Below are 22,415 nucleotides of genomic sequence, written 5' to 3'. Positions count from 1 at the left end.
ATGGAGAAGTCTGGACCCCTCCTGGATCTGCCATCCCCCAGGACAGGACCCCCTTGGCCAGCATGTGTCCCCTCCGGGACAGGATCCCCCCAGGACAGACCCATCCCCCCCGTGGGACACTCAGCACAAACGGCCCCTTCCTTCTGCTGCAGGAGAGAGAAAGTGAAAGTTTTGGGGCAGCACAGCTGGACACCCCCATCCCCCACAGCCTCCCACCCCTCCCTGCAGTCCCCTCACCCCTGCTTCCTCCACCCTGGGGTTCTCACAACTCCTTCCCTGCTCAGGTGCTCCCCAGGATCATCAAGGCATGGACTGAGGGATTTTGAAATTGAAGGGAAAAAGGAAGGAAATGGAAATTAAGAGAGGAAAAAGCCCCTGGGGGGTGGGCGAACACAGACCTGGAGCCCTTTGGAATCCACCTGGGGTGACCCTCAGGCCACAACCATCTCAGAGGGCTGTGCTGGGCCCTGGGTCACCCCAAAATCTGAGCCACCCAGAGAAGGAGCTGTGACCCCTGTGCCCACCCAGCCACTGCACATACCTGGGACACCCATTCCACAGGGACCTGAACCATGGGGCCCCCATTCCTTATGTCCCACTCTCCCTTGGACTCCCATCCCAGGACTGTCATTCCCCAGGATCTCCATGGCCCAGGGTCCCCATTCCCAAGGAACCCTCTCCCATTCAGTCCATTCCCCGAAATTCCCATTCCCACAGGATCTTGATTCTCCCCTGAAAACCCCATTCTCATGGGACCCTCCATTCCCCCCACACCCCATCCCTGGAACACCCATCCCACGACCCCAAATCCCAGGAGCCCACGTTCCCATGGGACTCAGCCCTGAGTCCCCCCCAGCCCCAGGGACCCCCATTCCCAGTGACTCCTCCTTCTAACGACCCCCATTCCCCAGGTACCCCATCCCAGGGTCCCCAAACCCCCTGAGCCCCCACTCCTGATATCACCATGTCCCACTTTGTGCCACCCAGCCTTGTCCCCACCCAGCTCACAGCCCATCACGAGCTTGTGGCCACCCTGCCCCCACATAAGGCCACAGCCACGTTGGGGACACGGCCTGACCTCATTTCCTTCCCCGTTCTTCGGAAAAGCTGCCACCCAGGAGACAGCAACCCCTGACAGCGAGTGACAGCCAGTCTGGATGGTCAGAGACACGGGGATGGCCGGGAAGGTGGTGCTGCTCCTGTGGGGTGAGTGCCCCAGACATGGACCTGACACCCTGGGGATGGACCCTGGTGAGGCAGATACCAGTGGGAAGGGGGCACAGGGGAGGCTGCAGGGTGCCCTGAGGACCCCAAGGCCAACAGGGCCAGTGCATGAGGGGATCAGGGTTGTGGGGTTGCAGTAGGGACAGGAGAAGAGGGACAGGACTGGAGGGACCGGAATGTGGGGAGAGAAATTATGGGACTGGTGCAGCTGTGAGGACAGGGACAGGGTGACAGGGATGCAGGGACAGGGACAAGGGGACAAGCACCATGCAGATGGGCCATGGGGACAGAGGCCGTGGGGCTGGTGGGGGTGACCTGTGCCAGCACAGGGTCCCCATGCCTGGGGTGTCAACAATGTCCCCTTGTCCTGCCTGACCATGGGGTGGCTGCAGTTCCCCAATCTCCGAGACATCTGTGCCACACCAGTGTCCTCCTGGTGACAGTTCAGGGACAGCCCCCACACTCCAGGCTCCCACACCTCTCTCCCCATGGGGCCACCCCCACCCAGCCCTGTCCCTTCTCCCTTCCAGCCCAGACCCTCGGCCTCGCTGGTGAGTCCTCGGGGGATGCCTTGTCCCCAGCTCGCTGTCCCCAGCCCTGTGCTGGCCCTGGCAGGCTGGTGTCCCCTGTCACCCACAGGTGCCCAGACCACCCAGCTCCTGGTGGAGCCCCCCTGGAGGCCGGCGGTGCTGTGGGACCGGGTGACACTGACCTGCCAGGGCTCAGGGACTGCTGGTGCCACCACCTGGTACAAGGATGGGCAGCGCTGGTGGCCAGAGGGACCTGACAACATCACTGTCACCGCGAGTGGCAACTACACGTGTGACAGACCTGGCACTGGGCGCAGCCCCACTGTGAGAGCCTCATATGGTGAGGGTGGTTTGGGTGTCTCCAGGGTGGCATCTGTGGCACCTCGAGGGCTCTGGGTGGGCTCCACTCCATGGGTCACCTCCTGGGGTGACCAGAGCCCGTCCCCTGCACACAGGGACATCCCAGAGCATCCCAGAGCAGGGGGACCCTGTTTGTGGAATTGAGGACCCCTGGTGCTCTGAGTGTGACTCAGTGGGGGCTCCCTGCAAAAACGGGACCCCCCCTGGTGTGACAGGACCTCCGTGTCCCACAGGCTGGCTGGTGCTGCAGGTGCCGGCGCGGCCGCTGCTGGAGGGGGACACGGTGACACTGCGCTGCCGGGGCTGGGGGGACAGGTTGGTCACCCAGGTGCGATTCTACCATTGGGACGAGGAGGTGAGCAGGTCCCCCAATGGGACCGAGCTGTCCCTGTCCCCTCTGCAGCTGCACCACAGCGGTGACTACCACTGCTGGGGCCAGGTGTACTCCTTGGAATCAAGGTCATTGGAGCAGCACAAGTCGGCGCCGGTGACAGTGACAGTGCACGGTGAGCCTCACCCCCACAGGGTTAGGGACACTCAACCCCATCTGGCGACCCCCAGCCCTGTCTGAGGACCCCCATTACTGCCCAGACCTGCCATCCCTGCCACGGGTCCCTCATCCATTTCTGGATCTCTCACCAGATCCTCCAGCCCTACGTGGGTACCCCCATCTTTCCTGTAAAGTTCTTCTAAGTCCTCCCATCACTGCTTGAGTCCTCCTCCTTATCTCCTCATCCTTCAATGGGTTGCTTCGCCCATCCCTGAGTCAACCCCACCCCTCCCTGATCTCCCTCCACGGTGCCCAGGTCCCACCATCCCCTTCCTGGGCCCCACACCTTCCCTGGGATTCCTTTCCCCCCAGCTCTGCCATCCCTCTTCCTCACTGGAGTCCCCCTGCCTCTCTCCATGACACCACTCCCCACTGTGTCCCTCACTGTCCTCTGCTGTTGTCCCCTCCTGCAGAAATCCCGATCCCGTGGGTGTCCGTGTGGGCACAGCCCCCCGGGGGACAGGTGGCACTGGGGGACTGCATGGTGCTGAGCTGTGAGGTGGCCACAGGGACACATCCCCTGTCCTTCACCTGGCACCGGGAGGGCTCAGGGGCACCGCTGGGCACCGGCCCCCACCTGGAGCTGCGACATATTGGGGACAATGACAGCGGCCACTATCACTGCCAGCTCAGCAACGGGGACAGTGTGGCGGAGAGTGTCCCCCTGAATGTCACCGTCCTGGGTGAGGGGACCCTTGAGCAGGGGTTGACCCCACCCACAGCACCCCCAACCCACCTCGCCAGGTTCCAGCCCCATCTGTGTCCCCACAGTGCCTGTGGCCAATGTCACCATCACCCCCGGTCCCCTGTCACACCAGGTGCACACAGGTGACCCCGTGACCCTGCGCTGCTCAGTGCAGGTGGGCTCAGCCCCTGTCACCTTCACCTGGCTGCACAATGGCCGGGAGGTGACTCAGGGTCCTGTCCTGGAGCTTGGGGACGTCGATGTGGGACATTCAGGCACCTACCAGTGTGTGGCCACCAACCAGCTGGGACAGGATGGGCACCGCGTGTTCCGGGCACTCAGCCCTGAGCTGGCCCTGGAGGTGACCCCTGGCTCACCCTGGGGCACAGGTGGGCTCACACGGGGTCACACAGGGGGTGCAGGACCCTTGGGCTTCAGGGTGACCCTTCTGTGTCCCCCTCTGTCCCCAGCAGTGGCCACAGGGGTCAGTGCGTTCCTCCTGTTCCTGGTCCTGATTGTGGCTGTCATCGTGGGCTGGCACCGGAGGCACCACCTGGGTGGGTGACAATGAGGGGGGGATGGGGGTCCCAGGGATTGGGGTAAAGCCCCCCCTAGAGTACAGGGGCCATAGAGTGTCACCAACAGCTCCTGACTTGGGCGAAGCTGAGCCACTAGAGAGCTCAGCAGGGGGTCCTGGGGAATTTGGGGAGGTCCTGAAGGGTCATGCAGGGATATTGGGGGTTCTGTCAGGGGTTTGGAGGAAGTTCAAGGTTTTTTGTGGTTTAAGGGATACTCGAGGGTCCTGGGGGCAGTCAGGGGTCCTGAGGGTGTTCAGGGGCCCTGAGGACCCCACAGTCACCCCTCCCCCTTCCCGTTGCAGCCCTCAGGAAGCAGCAGGAAAGGTGAGTGAGGGGCTCCAGGTCTGACCCCCCATTTTACCCTCACTGCAAACCCCCCCACGCCCACAGACACCCCCTTATCCCCGCAGGGCCCCCCCGGATCCCCCGGCCCCGCCAGAGGAGGGGGAGGTGCTGTACACCCACGTCGTGAGCACCGAGCGGGCAGGGGGTGAGTACAGGGTGGGGACACAGGGACATGTCACCCATGGGTGTCACCCCCCGCCCAGGTCCCCACAACCAGTGTCTCTCGCAGGGCCCTCCCGTGCCACATCCCCCCAGGTGACCTACGCGGAGCTGCCGCGACCCCACAGGCAACAGCGGGACCCCAGTGACATCTACGGGAACGTGCTGTGACACTGGGGACACTGGGGACACTGGAGGTTCCTGCCCAAGGCCACCCCCCGTGTTTGTCGTCGTGCCCCCCCCCCCAGCTCCTGTGGGTGCCCACCGTGCCCGGGAGTGGCCACGAGTGGGGGGTCCCATGTGGGGCTGCCCACAGCTCCCTGTTCCAGAGCTCCCAGTGCTCCCAGTACCCCCAGGGGCTCCCCATTCCCTCCCCCAGTGCCAGGGGGCACAGGACCCTTGTCCCTCCCATGGCACCCAAAACGCAGCTTTTTGATTAAAGCGGGAGAAATGGTTTTTGTTTGTTCAGCTGTGCCAGGTCAGCTCGGACGGAGGAGGGTCCCGGTCAGGTTGTTGAGCAGATCCGTGTGGGATTTGCAGGAGTTTTGGGGCTCTCTCAGTCCCTTGGGGACAGGGACAAAATGATCAGTTGGGGCACTTCCGGACTGGTTCCCTCGCAGCTGCCCCGCACAGGGGAAGGAGCTGCCGCTCCCTGTTTGTCCCCTCTGGGTGACACCGGCCAAGGGCTCGGGGACCTGCGGCGGTGCTGCCCCGTGGCCACGGGCACCGATCCCGCAGCTGCCGAGCCCCTCGGGCCGAGCCCAGCTCAGCCCATCCCCGGCCCAGCCCTGCCCGGTGCCCCTCGGTGCCCAAAGCCCCGCACCCGGCGCTCCCCGAGCGGCGTCTGAGCCCCGGAGCTGCTGCGGAGCCTCCGCCGGGCCCGGCCCTGGGGCGGGCGGGGGGCGCCGGGAGGGAGGTGCCGGGAGGGCCGAGGGGACCAGGGAGCCCGGGGAGGAGCCCCCGGCACTGCGGGAGCCGAGTCCTGGCCTCGGGTCACTGTCGCACGTCGCGGCTGCCATCGCACTGCCGGGGCCGGGACTGTCCCGGGCTGCGGGCACCGACGGTGGCCCTGTGTCCCCAGCGGCTGTGACAGCGTGTCCGAGGCCACTGTCGCCGTGTGTCGGGACCGGCTGTTGCCGTGGCAACGGGACCGACAGCTCCGGGCACTGACGGGGCGCCCCGGAACAGGCGGGGGGAGCGGGGACGGGCTGGGGCCGCCCAGTGTTGGGAAGGGCAAATCCAAGGGATGGCAGAGATGGAATTGCGGCAGCCGAGAGGAGCCCGAGGCTGCGGGAGGAACAGCCCTGCAGGGAGGAGGGAGGGGCACGAGGGGCTCCAGAGATTCCCCGGAGCCCGTGGGGGTCCCCGGGGAGCAGAGACCCCCCTGCAGCCCTGCAGGAGCCCCCGGCCGAGCAGGGGATGCCCGAAGGGGGCTGTGAGCCCATGGGAAGCCCCCGCTGGAGCAGTTCCCAAGAGGAGAAGGTTTTTTTCAGACGTATTTCACTTCTTTTTCAACTCTGATCTGATGAATGATAAATTCAGTTCATTTCCCCAAGTCGAGTGCATTTTGGTCGTGACGGCACTCACAGACTGATCCCTCCCTGCCCTTCTCCCAGGACAGGACACCACCGGCTGTAGTGGTTTCAGGTTCCCCAATTCCTATTTCCTAAATTTAGTGTAGTGGTCTGAGTGTGTACCAGAATTATTTACTCTTTTTCTGCTGGGAGATAGGATTAGGAGAAAGGCAAAGCAGGCTCAAAGTTAAAAGGTATAACGATGGGTTTATTACCAGAACTAGAAGAGGGAAAAAAATTAATAGGAATCAGAATAAAACTTTCAAAACACTTCCCTATCACCCCAGAGCTTCTTCTCTTTCTCACAGACAACGTATAAAGACAAATTCAGAACTCTACGTCTGTAGCACTTTAATCAGTCCATTTAGAGAGAGAAATCTCTTTTGGTTGGTATGGTATTTTTGAACAAGAATGATCATATGGCTTGTGGCTTTTAACTCTCACAAAAGCAGCCGCCCAGGGAAAATCTGCAGTTGTGGATTTCTCACATCACGCAGCCTTTCCCGCAGCTACATATGGGCCATGGACTCATGTATACTCATGGGGTATCAGTTTTAAAGATGAACAGCTCCAAAAGCAAAGGGTTTTCTTGACTATCTCTAAAATCATCTAAAGGAACAGGGGTCTTCTTTTTTTCCCTGGGGGCAGAGGGCTTCTATCTTTATCTTCCTCTCTTCAAAATTCTCCATGAGACCACAGCTATTTCAATATTTACTTAGCCCATCACAAATGCCTTTGCTTATCTCTACATCTTAAATACTCTCGTAATCCTCCCAAATGCATATTTGTTCCACAGTTTAAAGGGATATTTTAGCATATTACAGTTGCTAAACCATGGCTTACAGAAGACTTTCAGCCCAAAAACCAAGGCATCTTCTCCATCTCCTCATTTAAGATACGACTTTTCCTCAACTGACCCCGAATCTTCATAGTGTCTCTTTACATGTTTCTCACACTGGCTTTTCTCTCACTCAGAGAAAGGTTAGTGCTTTGCAAGTCCCATCTGTGCACAGAAAGATTTACCATTCTCCCAGGTCTGCAGAGGCCATGATGGTTCTCCCGGGCAGGGGCCAAAGGTGGTAAATTCAGGCCGTGCCAGGGCTGGGCCAGGATCTCAGGGGTTCTGGCTGCATTCAATTTTCAGCTGCGGTGCCACTCTGCACGGCTGCAGAGCTGCCCCTGCTCTTGGCCGCCAGATCTTCTTTCGCTGTCCCTCTGCTTGCAGGACCTGAACTCCTACTCCTCCAACCGTGGTGCCGTATCACGTTTCGGGATCACCATTTGTTGGATGGAGGGAGACTGACTCAACCGATGTTGATCAATCAGGCTCGATTTTGTTTGTTTTCTCGCTTACATTTATATTCTAAGTTATCAGCTCATACATATTGCAAAAGCCAAGCTCCTGATTGGTAGTGACTACACAATAGCTTACTTCATGCTATATCAGCATATTGCAACAGTTGTATCACCTTGTAATGTTCAGTTCCTCTTTTCTCATGATCTCAGTTTCTCTCCCTCATCCTCATGCTGGCCTTGTCCTAGCTTCTAGTTACAATATTAGTCTAAGAGTTATTGTGTCCCTTATCCTCTACCCATTCCTCAGCTATCTTCTCCACAATTCCCCCTTTTTCTTTAATGGTTGCAAGCACCTGGGACTGACGATGAAAAAAGCAAGCAAACACCAATCTCACGCATAGAATGACAATTAAAATCATAAGCAAAAACCGGAGCCCTTCTTTCAAAAGCTGAGTTAACCAGGGTGTTAGGCCAAAAGTTTATAGCGGCTCTGTTCTGAAGGACTGCGTGTCTCAGGCTGTTTACGTCCTGAGTGAGTGCTGATATGACCTCTGTAGTAACATTGGCTTGCTTTATAGCTCAACATGCAAGTTTATTAAGTGACACCAATGCATGAGCTGTGCCAACTCTAGGGGCTATAGATGCAAAAATACGAGCTGCAGGACCCCATAACTCTACTTTGTCATTACAATTCTTATCAAGGGCCCATTCTCCTGCCTGAGCTGTAGCCCATACATACTTGCTATATGTGTCCACTGTAACATGCACATATTTTAGTCTACCAAATGATGGAATATGAGTAACATCTATTTGCTGTATTTCATTTGGTCTCTGTCCCCGGAGGTTGACTCCCACTCCTATACCGACCCCTCCATTGTGGTAACTGCAAATAGGACAAGCTTTTACTATATCAGTAGCCTCTGTTGAGGTTATCTTAAATGCTCGCATCAACCCTTTGGCACTCTGATGGAATAGAGCGTGTGACCCCCTAGCTTGGTTCTCGGGGGGCAGGGGTGGTGTTCCTGCTATTGCAACCAGCTTATCAGCTCTATCATTTCCTTCGCCTAACCCAATGTCCCATTTATGACTGCGAATGTGAATAACTGCATAGGGGTGTGTTCTTGTCTGAATTGCCAATCTTAATTGAATGAGAAGGTTCCCTAGTCTCTTGTTATCTATTTGTCTTATTTCTGAACCCTCAATTCTCTGCACTATCTCAGCAACATATAACGAATCTGTAACAATGTTCACCAGCTCTGACAAATTGTCATGACCCACACAAGAGCTGACAATTCCAAAGTTTGTAAAGAGTCCCCCTCTTCAGCAGGCAATATTACTTCTTGCCATTCATTTCCCTGCTGCCATGTAATAGCAGCTTTTTGTGACCTTTTCCCAGCATCTGTGAAAACTGTGATTGCTTCTGGGATGGGCTGTTCACTCCGCAGAGGTTTGCTCAGCCACTGTTGTTCTCCCACCCATCGCAAGGGTGGGGCCACTTTACCGTTGTCACAACTGTGGCCCCTCCTCCCAGCAGAGCAAGGCCCACCTCCTCATGATTTTCAATGTACCATTGCAGTATATCTCGAGCTATTGGCAACAGAATAGTGCCTGGTTCATTCCCTGTAATCTGTCGTGCACGCTGTCTGCCTTTATGGATAAGAACTGCCAACATTTCTGATTTTTGAAAAACAGTTTTACATTGTCGTAGGGGTGGCTGTAACCATTCTAATACCCAAATGTCTTTCACCTTTCCCCTATTCTCCCCCCTTTTCTTTAATTGCTGAACAAGGGCTCCAAGAAGATGGTGTTTTCCTAGCTATATAGCCAAATCAATAGGCATGAGAGGGTCACAACGAGAAATACTGCCCTGCTGAATGATTTCAGCAATTTTCTGGAGCACTGTATGCTGACGTAAGGTCGGCGCAATTTTTGCAGTAGGATCAGTCTCTTGCAACATTGGTCGTAACTCCATAAGCAGTTCATTTGGAATGCCAACCACCGGCTTGAGCCACTGTAAGTCCTCAAGCAATTTCTGAGCATCATTTAGAGTATGTAGTTCTGTTTGCAATGTAAGTTTCTGTGGAGTAATAGTGCTGTCTGTAATTTTCCACCCCAAGTATTTCTACGGGGCCTGCAACTGCACTTTTTCTGGTGCAATTTGTAATCTCTGTTTTGCCAAGATATCTTTTACATATTTCAATTGCGCAGCTGTAAAAGGTTCGGCCTGTGCCAACAATATATCATCCATGTAATTATAAGTAATTGCATTGGGCCATGCTTGTCGTATTGGTTGTAAGGCTGCTGTTACAAACAATTGACACAAGGTGGGGCTATTGCGCATGCCTTGGGGAAGAACTGTCCACTCATAACGCTGATCAGGTTCAGCTCTGTTTATAGCCGGCAAAGTGAATGCAAACCGCTGTGTGTTGTCTGGGTGCAAGGGAATAGTGAAAAAACAGTCTTTTAAATCTATAATCATCAGAGGCCACTTTTCAGGGAGTATTGCTGGACTAGGCATTCCAGGTTGTAAAGCTTTCATAGCAACCATTTGTTCATTTACAGCTCTTAAATCATGGAGTAAACGATATTTACCAGATTTCTTCCTGACAACAAATATGGGTGTATTCCAGGGGCTAACAGACAGTTTCAAATGGCCTTGGCAAAGTTGTTGCTACACTAAATCATGTGCCTGTTGAAGACTTTCCCGTTTTAGCGGCCACTGCTTCACCCACACTGGTGAGGTTGTTTTCCAGGTTATGGGAATTGGGAAAGTCCAAGCAGTGGCTCCTTCCTCAAAGGGTGGTCGTTTGTGAGGACCATTCCCAACTGGGATAGTAAGTCTCTGCCTATAAGGCAATGTACTCCTGTTGGTAACGGAGCCACAGCTAATACACCATTCACAGTCCGATTGTTTATGGAGACTGTTATTTTGGGGGTACGTCTAGCCAGAGTTACCCCTCTTACTCCTGTAATAGTAGAACCTCCAGTCTCCAATGGCCACTCTTTTGGCCACACCTCTGGGTCAATAATGCTGGTGTCAGCACCTGTGTCTAAGAGAACCTTTATGGCAATTGAGTGTCCAAAACATGTCAGAGTAATGTCTCTTCGTGGTCTGGTGGACAGATCGAGTGTGATCATCACCACACCACCAGTGGACCCAAAGCCCCCCGTTCTTGCTTCAGGGTGTTCAGGGGCTAAGGGTTTAGCTAGCTGGGGCAGGGGAACTAGTTGAGCCAAACGTTGCCCTGCCTCTATTTTTGTTGGGGGTTGCGATACTTGCAGTATAATTTTTATTTCCCCGTTATAGTCCGCATCCAGAATACTAGGCAACACAAATAATCTTATAAGAGATGCTGATGACCGTCCTATTATTAGTCCCCCAAGTCTTTGTCCCTTTATTGTCAATGGTCCATGCACACCTGTAGGTACTGCCAATGGAGCAGTGGTGAGAATAGTTACATCTATTGTGGCTGCCAGGTCAAGGCCGAGGCTTCCGGAGGTGGCAGGGTGCAGGTCGCTGGCTGCTGTACAGCTGCTATTTGTGTCCCGGCGTGGCGGCTGGATGGCGCGCTGGTCTTGCCATTTCCTGATCTCCTCCGACCGATTCCTGTGTTATGGGTATCAGAGCAACACTTTTGACACCGTACTTAACTTGCAGGACCCTCTTGGCGAAAGTGACCTATTGCTCCACACCGGTAGCACCTTCTATGATTTTCTTCACCTTGCTTCAGCTGACTTGCTGTAACAGCAGCTTGGAGTGGAGCAAGAGCAGCAAAAACTTGAGCTTGACTACTCTCTGCCTGTTTCTGTAGTGTTTCACCTAGCCCTTTAATAGCCTCAACGATAAATTCCTGAGACCCAGAGGGCACAGATGCTGCTTTCTCTAGAGCCTCTTCTACGGACCAATTAACTTTCAAGGTGTTAACTAGGGTTTTTGTAGCCTGATTACCATTTTGGAGTATACACTGTTTTAACATAGCTCCTTGCATATAGAACGGTACTTTAGCTTTTTCTATTCCTTCTACTAGTCGATCTACAAATTTGCCTAATGGTTCTTCCCTACCTTGTTTTATTCTCATATATATAGGGGTCCCATGTGGATCTTTTACCTTATCCATAGCAGCTCTAGCGAGCCTCATGACCTTTTGACACTTTTCTGGTCCTAACAAAGCCTGTGCCTCTGTTCTTACCCAATTGCTTGTTCCCAGCAATTCATCTAAGGTAACCCCATGTAAAGGATCTCTAGGTTGTCTCTGTGCAGCAACTGACTCCTGTGCTAGGGCTTGCCAGTGAGCTTGAAATAACAAAAGTTGGTGGGGTGTGAACACAAGCTTAGAAATACCCCGACAATCTGCTAGCAACAGCAAATATGTACTCCAGATATAATCCAGCATTTGCCGAGCAGGCTCACTGTTTACCCCATATTGGCTAACAGTGGAGCGCAATTGGGAAAGTAATTTCCAATCAAGGGAAATCAATTGGGCAATGACACCTCCTCCTGGTGCAGGATTATATATTACCGGGCATGCCATCAAGCTCCCTGCTTCTATTATCTGTGCATTTCTTTGTTCTACTCCTTCTCTAGCTAGGGCACTCCATGCCTCCCTCCGATTCCTGGCCACTACCTCTGTCAAATCTGATTCAACTTTCGGAATAGTTTCATTGCTCGCCCCAGTCCATGGTAATGGACATGAATCTGTCAGCTGACCCGCAGCGACTGGAGGCATTGGGGGAGCCGATGGTACAGAGTCTGCAGCCACCGTGTCCCCTCTGGTGGCACCTATTTGCCCTGGAGGTAGACGTAATGTCGTACATGCAGGAGGCAAGGGAAAGTCTGACTTTGATGAATACATCAGATTCTTTCTCTGGGCTGCTACTGCCTGCTGAGCTGCCCGTTTTTCTACTTGGTGTTGCAGCAGAGCATTATGTACTGCTTGCCACTGTTTCCCTAACTTCTTAGCCGTTTTATCATCATCTAAACTTGCATCCCATAGTTTATCCCCAAATTTTCACCATTCAGAAAGCTCATGTACTGAATGGGGGTTCATAAAACACCCCTTATCATACCCATATGCTAGCAAGCCTGGCAACTCCTTTTTAATATCTATACCCTGGACTTGCCATTTTTCTAGCATACAGGCAAATAAATCATATGCTGCTTGCCTCTCCATGTTAGTCAGCGCTGTGCAGCTCCCCGAGGTCTTCGGCAGCACGTATCAGCCGGCCCCACCGATGTGAGCACCGGGGTGCGGAAGCTCTTCTTTCGCCGTTTCTCTGCCGGCCTCACCGATGTCAGCACCAGGGCACGGAAGCGTAATTGCTTCTTTCGCCTTTCTCAGCCGGCCTCACCAATGTGAGCACCCGGGCGCGGAAGATCTTCTTTCGCCGTCCCTCTGCTTGCAGGACCTGAACTCCTACTCCTCCAACCGTGGTGCCGTATCACGTATCAGGGTCACCATTTGTTGGATGGAGGGAGACTGACTCAACTGATGTTGATCAATCAGGCTCGATTTTATTTTTTTTCTCGCTTACATTTATATTCTAAATAATTAGTTCATACATATTGCAAAAGCCAAGCTCCTGATTGGTAGTGACTACACAATAGCTTACTTCATGCTATATCAGCATATTGCAACAGTTGTATCGCCTTGTAATGTTCAGTTCCTCTTTTCTCATGATCTCAATTTCTCTCCCTCATCCTCATGCTGGCCTTGTCCTAGCTTCTAGTTACAATATTAGTCTAAGAGTTATTGTGTCCCTTATCCTCTATTCCTCAGCTATCTTCTCCACAAATTCTCCCAAAGCCGCGCTGGGGGGCTTCCGCCCCCTTGCTCTGCCTGGCAGCACTGGGGGCCCGGCCCGGCCCTGCGAGGCCTCCCGGGGCCGCCATGGGGGCGGCTTTAGCGGCAGGATGTCAGCAGCCGCTGGAGGCCCGATCCGGCCGGGACGGGGCATTCTCTCTTCCCCTGCCCTGCCCGGGAGCCACCGGGCCCGGCCCTGCCAAGGCTACAGCAGCGGCAGGGCCCGGCCAGGCCGCACCAGGCCCGGGGGCCACGCGGCGGAGCGGGGCCGACCCCGCCGGCACCTGGTGACCTCTGCCCAGGCGGGAAAGAAAGAGAACTTTTCCCGGGATTCTTCTGATTTCAACCTCTGTGGCCACAGAGACGTATCCAGCTCTTGAATTGGTTCCACAGGTTGTCAATATTCAAAGTTAATCACTGATTGGTGTTACCAAAGCCTTTCTTCAATCCATGCAAAACCAGCACAGGCGTGTACTTTGAGAAAAGGAGTCAAGGGTCAAACCAAGCAAAAGAATTCCCGGAAGATTTAACTCAAAAGACTGAATATGTATTATTTTCTTCAATATGTATTTCACCAATACAATGGGAAGGTACATGTTATAAATGTATATTATAAAATTGGCTTTTCGCAAGATGTGTGCTATATGATTAATAACGTTGTAGTAACAATATAGGATATAAGTTTATTTGTGCTATTAGTAAAAGAAGATTAGACATAGTGGTAGTAGTTGATATAAGTATGCTTAAACTGTCTGTTTGGTCAGGATAACATCAAGTGAACATGTAAAAAAGGCTCTGCAATTAATATACCAACTATCAGCATCTGCCATCTGAAGACAGTGTGGACCAAGGCCAAAGCTGGAGGTGATAGTGAAGACACAGCCATGAAACACACATGCTCTAAAAAGGTGGACCCAAGGAGGGACCATGCTAAACAGTTCTTGGAATATGGAAACTAGTTTATGGAAAAATATTAATATTCAAACAGATTGATACAATAGAAAGGGCATTTAAAGAATGTCTCTGATACAGCAGGTTGTAGACTTGGCTGAAGGCCAAGTCACTCAGATGACTGTACTTTGCCTTTTTTCTATCTCCTAATTGTCTTATTTTCTATTGAACCTATTTCTTAAGAGTTACAAAGAAAGTGAACCTTGTTTTGCACATGTGGGAATTGAGGATGCTGGGAAAATCAATGTCCTCAGGGAAGGGGAGTCATAAAAGATGGAATGAATGGGAGAGGATTCCTTGCGAATGGGGCTCCTGGGCTATGAAGATCCTGGGGAATGACAGTCGTGAGATGGGGGTCCCAGGGAGGGGGAATATAAGGAATGGGTGTCCCATGGTTCAGGTCCCTGGGGAATGGGGGTCCCAGGGATGTGCAGTGGCTGGGTGAGCCCGTGGGTCACAGCTCCTTCCCTGGGTGCCTGAGAATTTGGGGTGACCCAGGGCCCAGCACAGCCCTCTGAGGTGGTCGTGGCCTGAGGGTCACCCCACATGGTTCCAAAAAGCTCCAGGTCTGTGTTCCTCCACGCACCAGGGGCGTTTTCCTCTCTTAACTTTCATTTCCTTCCTTTATCTCCTCAATTTCACAATTCCCCAGTCCATGCCTTGATGGTCCTGGGGAGCACCTGAGCAGGGAAGGGGTTGGGGGAACCCCAGGGTGGGGGAAGCAGGGGTGAGGGGTCTGCAGGGAGGGGTGGGAGGCTGTGGGGGATGGGAGTGTCCAGCTGTGCCCCCCCAACACTTTCACTTTCTCTCTCCTGCAGCAGAAGGAAGAGGCCGTTTGTGCTGAGTGTCACAAGGAGAGGTGGCTCCTGTCCTGGGGAGATCTTGTCCCGGGGGGAGACACATGCTGGCCAAGGGGGTCCTGTACTGAGGGATGGCAGCTCCAGGAGAGTTCCAGACCCCTCCATTCTTGCTCACACTTTGCAGGATCAGAGCCAGGAAGAGCAGCTTGGGAATGGAGCCCCAGGCAGGAAGGAGCTCCCCAACTCCTCCTCCTTGAAGCCACTGCCCATCCAAGTGTGGGGCCCAGCCATGGCCCAGCCCCAGTGCACAGGGATGGGCATTGGCCAGCCCTGCTCTGGCCAGCCCCAGCTGGCAGCCACGACCTGAGGGTCCCCCCTGCCCCCTTGGCTTTCATTCTGGCAGCTTTAGAGCTGCTGCAAAGGTGAGAATTCTGCGGGTAAAAACGGCCTGCCTGTGGTTTGCACAGCCCTGTGCAAGAAGCACAGAAAGCAATGGGAGCCGAAGCAGTGGCTCTGTGAGGGCCTTTGATGGTTTTCAGAGCAGGGCTGGCTGGAAACCCCCATGCAGGGGCAGCTGTGAGGGAACCAGTCCAGAAATGCAGCAATTGATCATTTTGTCCCTCTCAGCAAGGGGCTGAGAGAGCCCCAGGCATTCTGCAAATCCCACACGCATCTGCTCAACAACCTGACCAAGACCATCCTTCTTGAACAAAACCTGCAACCCTTTGGAACCTCCCAGAAAGAATGTTTGGATTCGGGATGTGGACACCAGAAGAGATGAAAAAGTGTGGAAATATTGAGCAGGGGCTCCACATGTGGATGTGGGGAACAGGGGTGTCCCAGCAGGAGCAGGCAGTGCCCAGGCAGGGGAATTCAGGGCAGGGTGGGGTGCATTTCCCAGGGAAGCAGACCCTCAGGGAAATATGGGCATTTCAAGGGGTTCCTGTGCACTGTTCCAAGGATGGACAGAGTTTGTTCTCACCGTTTTGGGAGAAGAACACTTGGGGGGTAAGTCAAGTTTATAAGTGGGAAGGAGGAAAATGGGAAGAGTTCCTAAATATGGCCCAACCAAAGCCTTCCCTATGGGCTGGGTTGCTGCCCAACAGGCAGGGAACAATCCCATGGACCTGTTGAACACTCAGGGAGATTTCACACTCTGTGTTATCTACAAGCAAACGCTGCTGTGGGATGCACCAAGGGGTTCCTAAAGGGAACCAAAAGATCTCATTTCCTCTGTGATTTGTTTGTGTTGTTATTGTGAGTGACTTGTTGGGAGAGCAGTGTTTAGAAGGATTCTATCAACCAGACCATTTTCTACACTGTCAGTTTGATTTTTGCTGAATTTCCTTTTAACTGGGAAAAAAATGGTGTTGGAAAAGATTTTTACATTTACATCCTGGATGTATAGTTTTGTCTCAACCAACTGGGCATCAGGGAATTACATCAAATTTAGCCAGCAGTTACCATCATCAGGGCAAGGTTGTAACACATGCCCCTTAAGTTTAGGGAGCGCAAATATCAGAGAGCCCCAATGGGGACAGTAAAAATGGTCAGGGTCCCCCAGGTCAGAGGTTCCCAGGATGTGCCACTTCTCAGACCAGAATCCCCAAGGACGTGGCACCACCAGAACCAGGATCTACCTGGGACAAGACCCTGGGACAAGACCCAGGCATCACCACAGCAGAGGAGCCCTTTTCCCTCAGGGCAGGACTCATCTGGTTTTTCCCCCCAGCCCAGGACAGAACTCACATCCTCAGCTCAGCATAAACACCCTCTTCCTTCTGCTGCAGGAAAGAGAAAGTGAAAATCTTTCACCCCCACAGCCCCCCAGACACTGCCTGCACTCCCCACCCCCTTTTCCTTTTTCTGGGATCCCCCCACCGTTACCTGCTCAGGCGTTCCCTGGGATGGCTGAGCCAGGAAATTGGGGGCATGGGAAAAAGCCCAGGGGTGTGTGGGGCACAGACCCAGAGCCTCAACCCTGGGGTGCCCCCCTGGCCATGAGCACACTGTGGAAGCTGTGCTGAGCTCTGAGTCACCCCAAAATCTGAGGCATCCAGGGAAGGAGCTGTGACCCCTGTGCCCACCCAGGTACTGCCCTTTCCTGGGACCCTCATTCCCCTGGGAACCCAACCATGGGAATTCCCATTCATTTGGTCTCTCCTCCCTGGGACCCCGATCCCCAGACTCCCATTGCCCAGGACCACCATTGCCTTCATCCCATCCCATGGGATGCTTATTTCCCCTAAACCACCCTTCCCAACGTTCTCCTTTTTTCACCCTACATCCCTAACCCTGGGACCCACATCCCATCACCCTAAATCCCTGGGCAACATGTTCCTGAAGGACCTCCATCCCTGAATGCCTCCAGGCATGGAGACCCCAATTCCCCTGCACCCCCATTATCCTGAACACACATCCTTGGCTCCCCACAACCCCTGAGCCCCCCCACTCCTGGGGACACCATCCCCCACTGAGCCCCCAGACTATCCCATCATGTCCCCAGCCTGTCCCCCACTGTGTCTCCACCTTTCCCCCACCCTGCCCCCACCAAGAGCCACCTACACATGGGGGGGAGGTGTGACCTTTCTTCCTTCCTCTTCATCCGAAGAGCCACCACCCAGGGGACCGGTGGCCACAGCAGCGAGTGACAGCCAGTCCACATGGCTGGGGACATGGGGATGGCCGGGAAGGTGGCGGTGCTCCTGTGGGGTGAGTGCCCTGGGCATGGGCCTGACACCCTGGGGATGGGCCCTGGTGAGGCAGAGACCAGTGGGGAGGGGGCATAGGGGGGCTGTGGGGTCCCCAGTGTCAGCAGAGCCAGTGCATGGGAATGGACCCCAGTGTGACCTGAGTCATGGGGTGGCTGTGGGGACAGAAACAGGGGGATAGAAATTTGGGGACAAGGATGTGATAAAAGAAACCTTGGAGCTCTGGCAGCCGTGGGGACAGGGACAAGGGAACAGGGATGCAGGGACATGGACAAGGGCCACATACTATGCAGATGGCCTCTGGGGACAAGTGCCATTGCAGTGGGATCACAGGCACAGGGCCAGGGGGATGTGGCTGTGGGGACAAATGCTCTGAGGATGGTGGTGAAGACCTGTAGGAGAATGGGATGTCCACAGTGTCCTCATGTCCTGCCTCATCCAAGGGGTGACCAAGCTGTCTCTCTTCAAGACCTGTGTGCTACACCAGTGTTCCATTGGAGACAGTCTGGGGACAGACACCACACCTCATTCCCCAGGTGCTGCTGTCCCTGCAGGGCCACCCCTACCCACCCCCTGCCCTTTCTCCCTTCCAGCCCAGACCCTTGGCCTCGCTGGTGAGTCCTCGAGGGATGCCATGTCCCCATCCCACTGTCCCCAGCCCCACAGTGGCCCTGGCAGGCTGGTCTCCCTTGTCACCTGTAGGTGCCCAAACCACCCAGCTCCTGGTGAAGCCCCCCTGGAGGCCGGCGGTGTTGTGGGATGGGGTGACACTGACCTGCCAGGGCTTGGGGACTGCCGGTGACACCACCTGGTACAAGGATGGGCAGCGCTGGGGGCAGAACAGACACGACCACTTCACTGTCACCGAAAGTGGCAACTACACGTGTGACAGACCCAGCACTGGGCTCAGCCCGCCTGTGAGAGTCTTAGATGGTGAGGTTTGTGTGTCCTCAGCGTGGCAGTTGTGGGACCCCGAGGGCTCTGGGTGCCTTTGGATCAATGGGTCACCCCCTGGTATGACCAGAGCCCGTCCTTTGCATGTGGGGACATACCAGAGCATCCCAGTGCGGGGCGACTCTGTTTTTGGAATTGGGGGCCCCAGACTGACCTCTGGGTGTGACCCAATGGGGGCGTCTCAGTGAAAAACCAGATGCCCCCCTGGTGTGACAGGACCCCTTGTCCCACAGGCCCCTTGGTGCTGCAGGTGCCAATGTGGCCGCTGCTGGAGGGGGACACGGTGAAACTGCGCTGCCAGCGCTGGTGGGACCAGTCGGTCACTGGGGTGCGATTCTACCATGGGGTCGAGGAGGTCAGGAAGTCCTTCCGTGGGACCGAGCTGTCCCTGTCCCTTCTGCAGCTGAACCACAGTGGTCAATACCACTGCGGGGGCTGGATGAAATCCAGGATATTACAGGGGTGGCAGGAGTCGGTGCCGGTGACAGTGACAGTGCATGGTGAGCACCCCCACCGCTCACACTTCAGCACCCCCACAGCCCCTCCCCAGGGACTCAGGATCACAAACCCCCTCCCCTCTCCTTCCCAGAGCTCTTCACGGTGCCAGTGCTGAAGGGTCCCCCTGAGCTGATCGAGGGGTCCCCCCTCAATCTCAGCTGCCTCAGCACCCTCAGCCCTCTGCGGCCCCCAGCCCCCCTCCTGCACCTCTTCTACCGGGATGGGCAGTTGGTGGGGGGCCCTCAGGTGTCCCCGCAGCTCCTGGTGCCCTCTGTGGGGGTCTCCCACTCGAGGAATTACAGCTGCCAGGTGCTCTCCAAGGGGGGGAACGTGCAGAAGAGCAGCGCCCGGCTCCGCATCACAGTGCACAGTGAGTGCAGGGATGGGCACGGGGAGCCCCCCACAGCCTCACCAAGTCCCCTGCCCTCACCAAGTCCCCTGCCCTGCTTCGGGACCCTCAGTACTGCCTGGACCCCCTCTCACTGTCTTAGTTCCCCTGTCTTTACTGGGTCCCTCACTGGGTCCCCCAGCCCTACGTGGGTATCCCCATCTTTTCCATAAACTTTTTCCACAAACTTTTTCCACATCCCCTCAACACTGCTTGGGTCCCTGTCCTAATCCCCCCACCCCTCACTGGGTTCCTTCATCCATTCCTGATTCAACATCCATTCCTGGTTCAACCCCACCCCTCTCTGATCTCCTCTCATGCTCCCCAGGTCCCACCATATCCTCCCTCTGGTCCCTCCTCAGCCCACTCCAGGTGTCCCCTCCCTGAACCCTGCATCATTCCTCAGGGTTTTTCTTCCAAGCCCCCCATCACCTCTGGGCCACCTCTTCCTAACTGGGGTCCCCCTTCCCCTCGAAAACACCACTCATGTCCCTCACTGTCTCCTAGATTCACCCACCCTCTCCCACAGGGGTCCCGCTCTCAGGGGTGTCCGTGTGGGCACAGCCCCCCGGGGGACAGGTGGCACTGGGGGACCGCCTGGTGCTGAGCTGTGCAGTGGCTGCGGGGACAGGTCCCCTGTCCTTCTCCTGGCACCAGGTGGGCTCGTGGGCACCAGTGGTCACTGGCCCCCGCCTGGAGCTGCGACACGTTGGGAACAATGACAGCGGCCACTACCAATGCCGGGTCAGCAATGGGGACAGCATGGCCGAGAGTGTCCCCCTGAATGTCACTGTCCTGGGTGAGTGTGACCCTCAGGCTCAGGGTGGCCTCACCCACAGCATCCTCCAGAAAACTCTCATCCCCGTGTCCCTCTCCCTCTTGCTGGCTGCCAGCACCTCCCTCCAGCCTCAGCCCTGTCTCTGTCCCTTCAGTGCCCGTGGCCAATGTCACCATCACCCCCGGTCCCCTGTCACACCAGGGGCATGCAGGTGACCCTGTGACCCTGCACTGCTCAGTGGAGGTTGGTTCAGCCCCTGTCACCTTCACCTTGCTGCACAATGGCAAGGAGGTGGCCCAGGGTCCTGTCCTGGAGCTTGGGGACATTGAAGTGGGACATACAGGCACCTACCAGTGCGTGGCCACCAACCAGCTGGGACAGGACAGGCACCGCGTGTTCCGGGCACTCAGCCCTGAGCTGGCCCTGGAAGTGACACCGCAGGGACACGGGGGTACAGGTGAGGTCACAGTGGGTCATTAGGGAGTGAAGAACCCCAGTAGTGATCGGTGATCTTGATGTTTCCCTCTGTTTGTTGCAGTGGCCGCAGGGGTCGTTGTGTCCCTTTTGTTCCTGGTCTTACTCGTAGCTGTTATTGTGGCCTGGCACTGGTGGCACCGCCTTGGTGGGTGACAATGAAGGGACAGGGGTGCAAGGCAGCTGTAGGAAGCCCAGCAGAGTTGGGGAGAGATTGGGCAGCACCCAAAGCCGCAGAATTTTAACCTCGGCTGGGGATCCTGTAGGGTTTGGGGAGGTGCTGGAGGGTTCTGCAGGGATGTTGGGGGTTCTTTCAGAGGTCCTGGGGTGGTTTTCGGGGGTCTCTCTCCCTGCCAGGCTTTGGGTTCTTGAGGCTGAGTTGGTTGGGTGCACTGAGGAGGTTCATGAATTCTGGGGGGCTTCAGGGATGCTTGGAGGTCCTCATGTGAATTGAGGGTCCTGTTGGAGTTTCAGAAACCTGAGAGGGGTCAGGGCCCTGGGGACCCCACAGTCACCTCTCCCCTCTTTCCTCTGCAGCCACCAGGAAGCACCCAGAAAGGTGAGTGGGGGTTCTCCAGCTGTGGCCCCTCTTTTACTCCCACCCCACCACTCTCCATCCCCTCACACAAATCCCCTTTATCTCCGCAGGGCACCCCCAGAGCCTGTGCCCCCCCCAGAGGAGGGGGAGGTTCTGTACACCCACGTCATGAGCACCAAACAGGCACAGTGTGAGTACAGTGGTGGGGGGGACAGTGACACGTCACCCACCGGTGTCACCCCCCACCTTGGTATCCTCAACTGGTGTCTCCTGCAGGGCCCCCCCACATCACCCTTCCCCAGGAACCCCAGGTGACCTACGCAGAGCTGCCAGGACCCCACAGTCGACCAAAGGAGCCCAGTGACATCTATGAGGTTGTGCTGTGACTTCAGGGGACTAAGGGGCACATTGGGCCCCACCCATGGGCACCCACAGGACTGTGTGTCGCCAATAAAAACTGCCCCTCCCCCTGCCAGTGGGGGCACAGAAGGCAAAGGTCCCAAAGGGCTGAAAGAAAAAGAAAAATTCTGCAAAGAGCAACAACAGAATAAAACCAACAGCAACAAGATTCAGAATCCAAAGGGAAATTTCCAGGGAAAGTTCCCAAAAAGGAACAAACCTGGGACAATTCCCCCAGCATATTTTCTCCACCAGAGAGACCTGGCAGGGCCCTGGACCTTCACTGTTCTGATGGCCAAAGTGTCTTCAGGAGACTCTGGATCCTCTTCTGCCATTTTCCATACCCCTCTTCTGCTGTGTTCCCCACACGATGATGTTACAAAGGCCCTGTGGAGGTTCTGGAGCCTCCCCATTTTCCAGGGCAGTCAGGATCATGCCATGGCACAGAGTGGGCTGTCAGAGAAGGGAAAAATTTGATATCTAGAGACATGTTGGAACACCAGTGTGGCAGGGGTGGGCCAGGCCTTGCTTTTGGTGAGATAGGGCCCTGTCTGTCAATCAGTCTGTCAGCCATGGCACACTGGGGGCAGTGAGGTTCTCTGCCAAACCCAGGTCCTGAGTGGTCTTAGAGGGCTTCAGAGGCAGAGCATGAAGTGGCCCTGTGTCTCACCCTGTCTTGGAGTGTTTGTCTGATCCATGCTGGAACCCCGGAGCTGGCAACTGTCTTGGTTTAAAAGACAAATGTCTGCCAAGGAAAGCAGAAACCTTCCTGAAATGGAAAGAAGACCCATGCCTAAAACTTTTTATAATTTCAAAAAATTG

The 22,415-nt window shown here is 55.3% G+C and overlaps 2 protein-coding genes across 2 annotated transcripts in view; one reads left to right on the top strand and one right to left on the bottom strand.

The window, feature by feature from the left end:
• Positions 1 to 22,415, bottom strand: part of LOC310919502 (low affinity immunoglobulin gamma Fc region receptor III-like) — a gene marked incomplete at both ends in the record, with an annotated part of 346,992 nt that overhangs the window by 129,404 nt on the left and 195,173 nt on the right. The gene's annotated exons all lie outside the window — the stretch shown is intronic.
• On the top strand, positions 1,791 to 22,262 carry LOC310919449 (low affinity immunoglobulin gamma Fc region receptor III-like; the record flags this gene model as incomplete). The annotated part of the gene is made up of 6 exons (XM_083878814.1): positions 1,791 to 2,094; positions 2,348 to 2,620; positions 20,721 to 20,804; positions 21,194 to 21,215; positions 21,305 to 21,384; positions 21,471 to 22,262. The coding sequence occupies 6 exons, from the start codon at positions 1,791 to 1,793 to the stop codon at positions 21,578 to 21,580; spliced, it is 873 nt and encodes a 290-aa protein (XP_083734940.1). The 3' UTR covers positions 21,581 to 22,262.

This window comes from Zosterops lateralis (genome assembly GCF_965231275.1).
Source record: "Zosterops lateralis genome assembly, chromosome: 27".
In the NCBI taxonomy this organism is placed as follows: domain Eukaryota; kingdom Metazoa; phylum Chordata; class Aves; order Passeriformes; family Zosteropidae; genus Zosterops; species Zosterops lateralis.
Note: the sequence above shows the minus strand (reverse complement) of the source record. Positions and strands in the feature narration are given on the sequence as shown.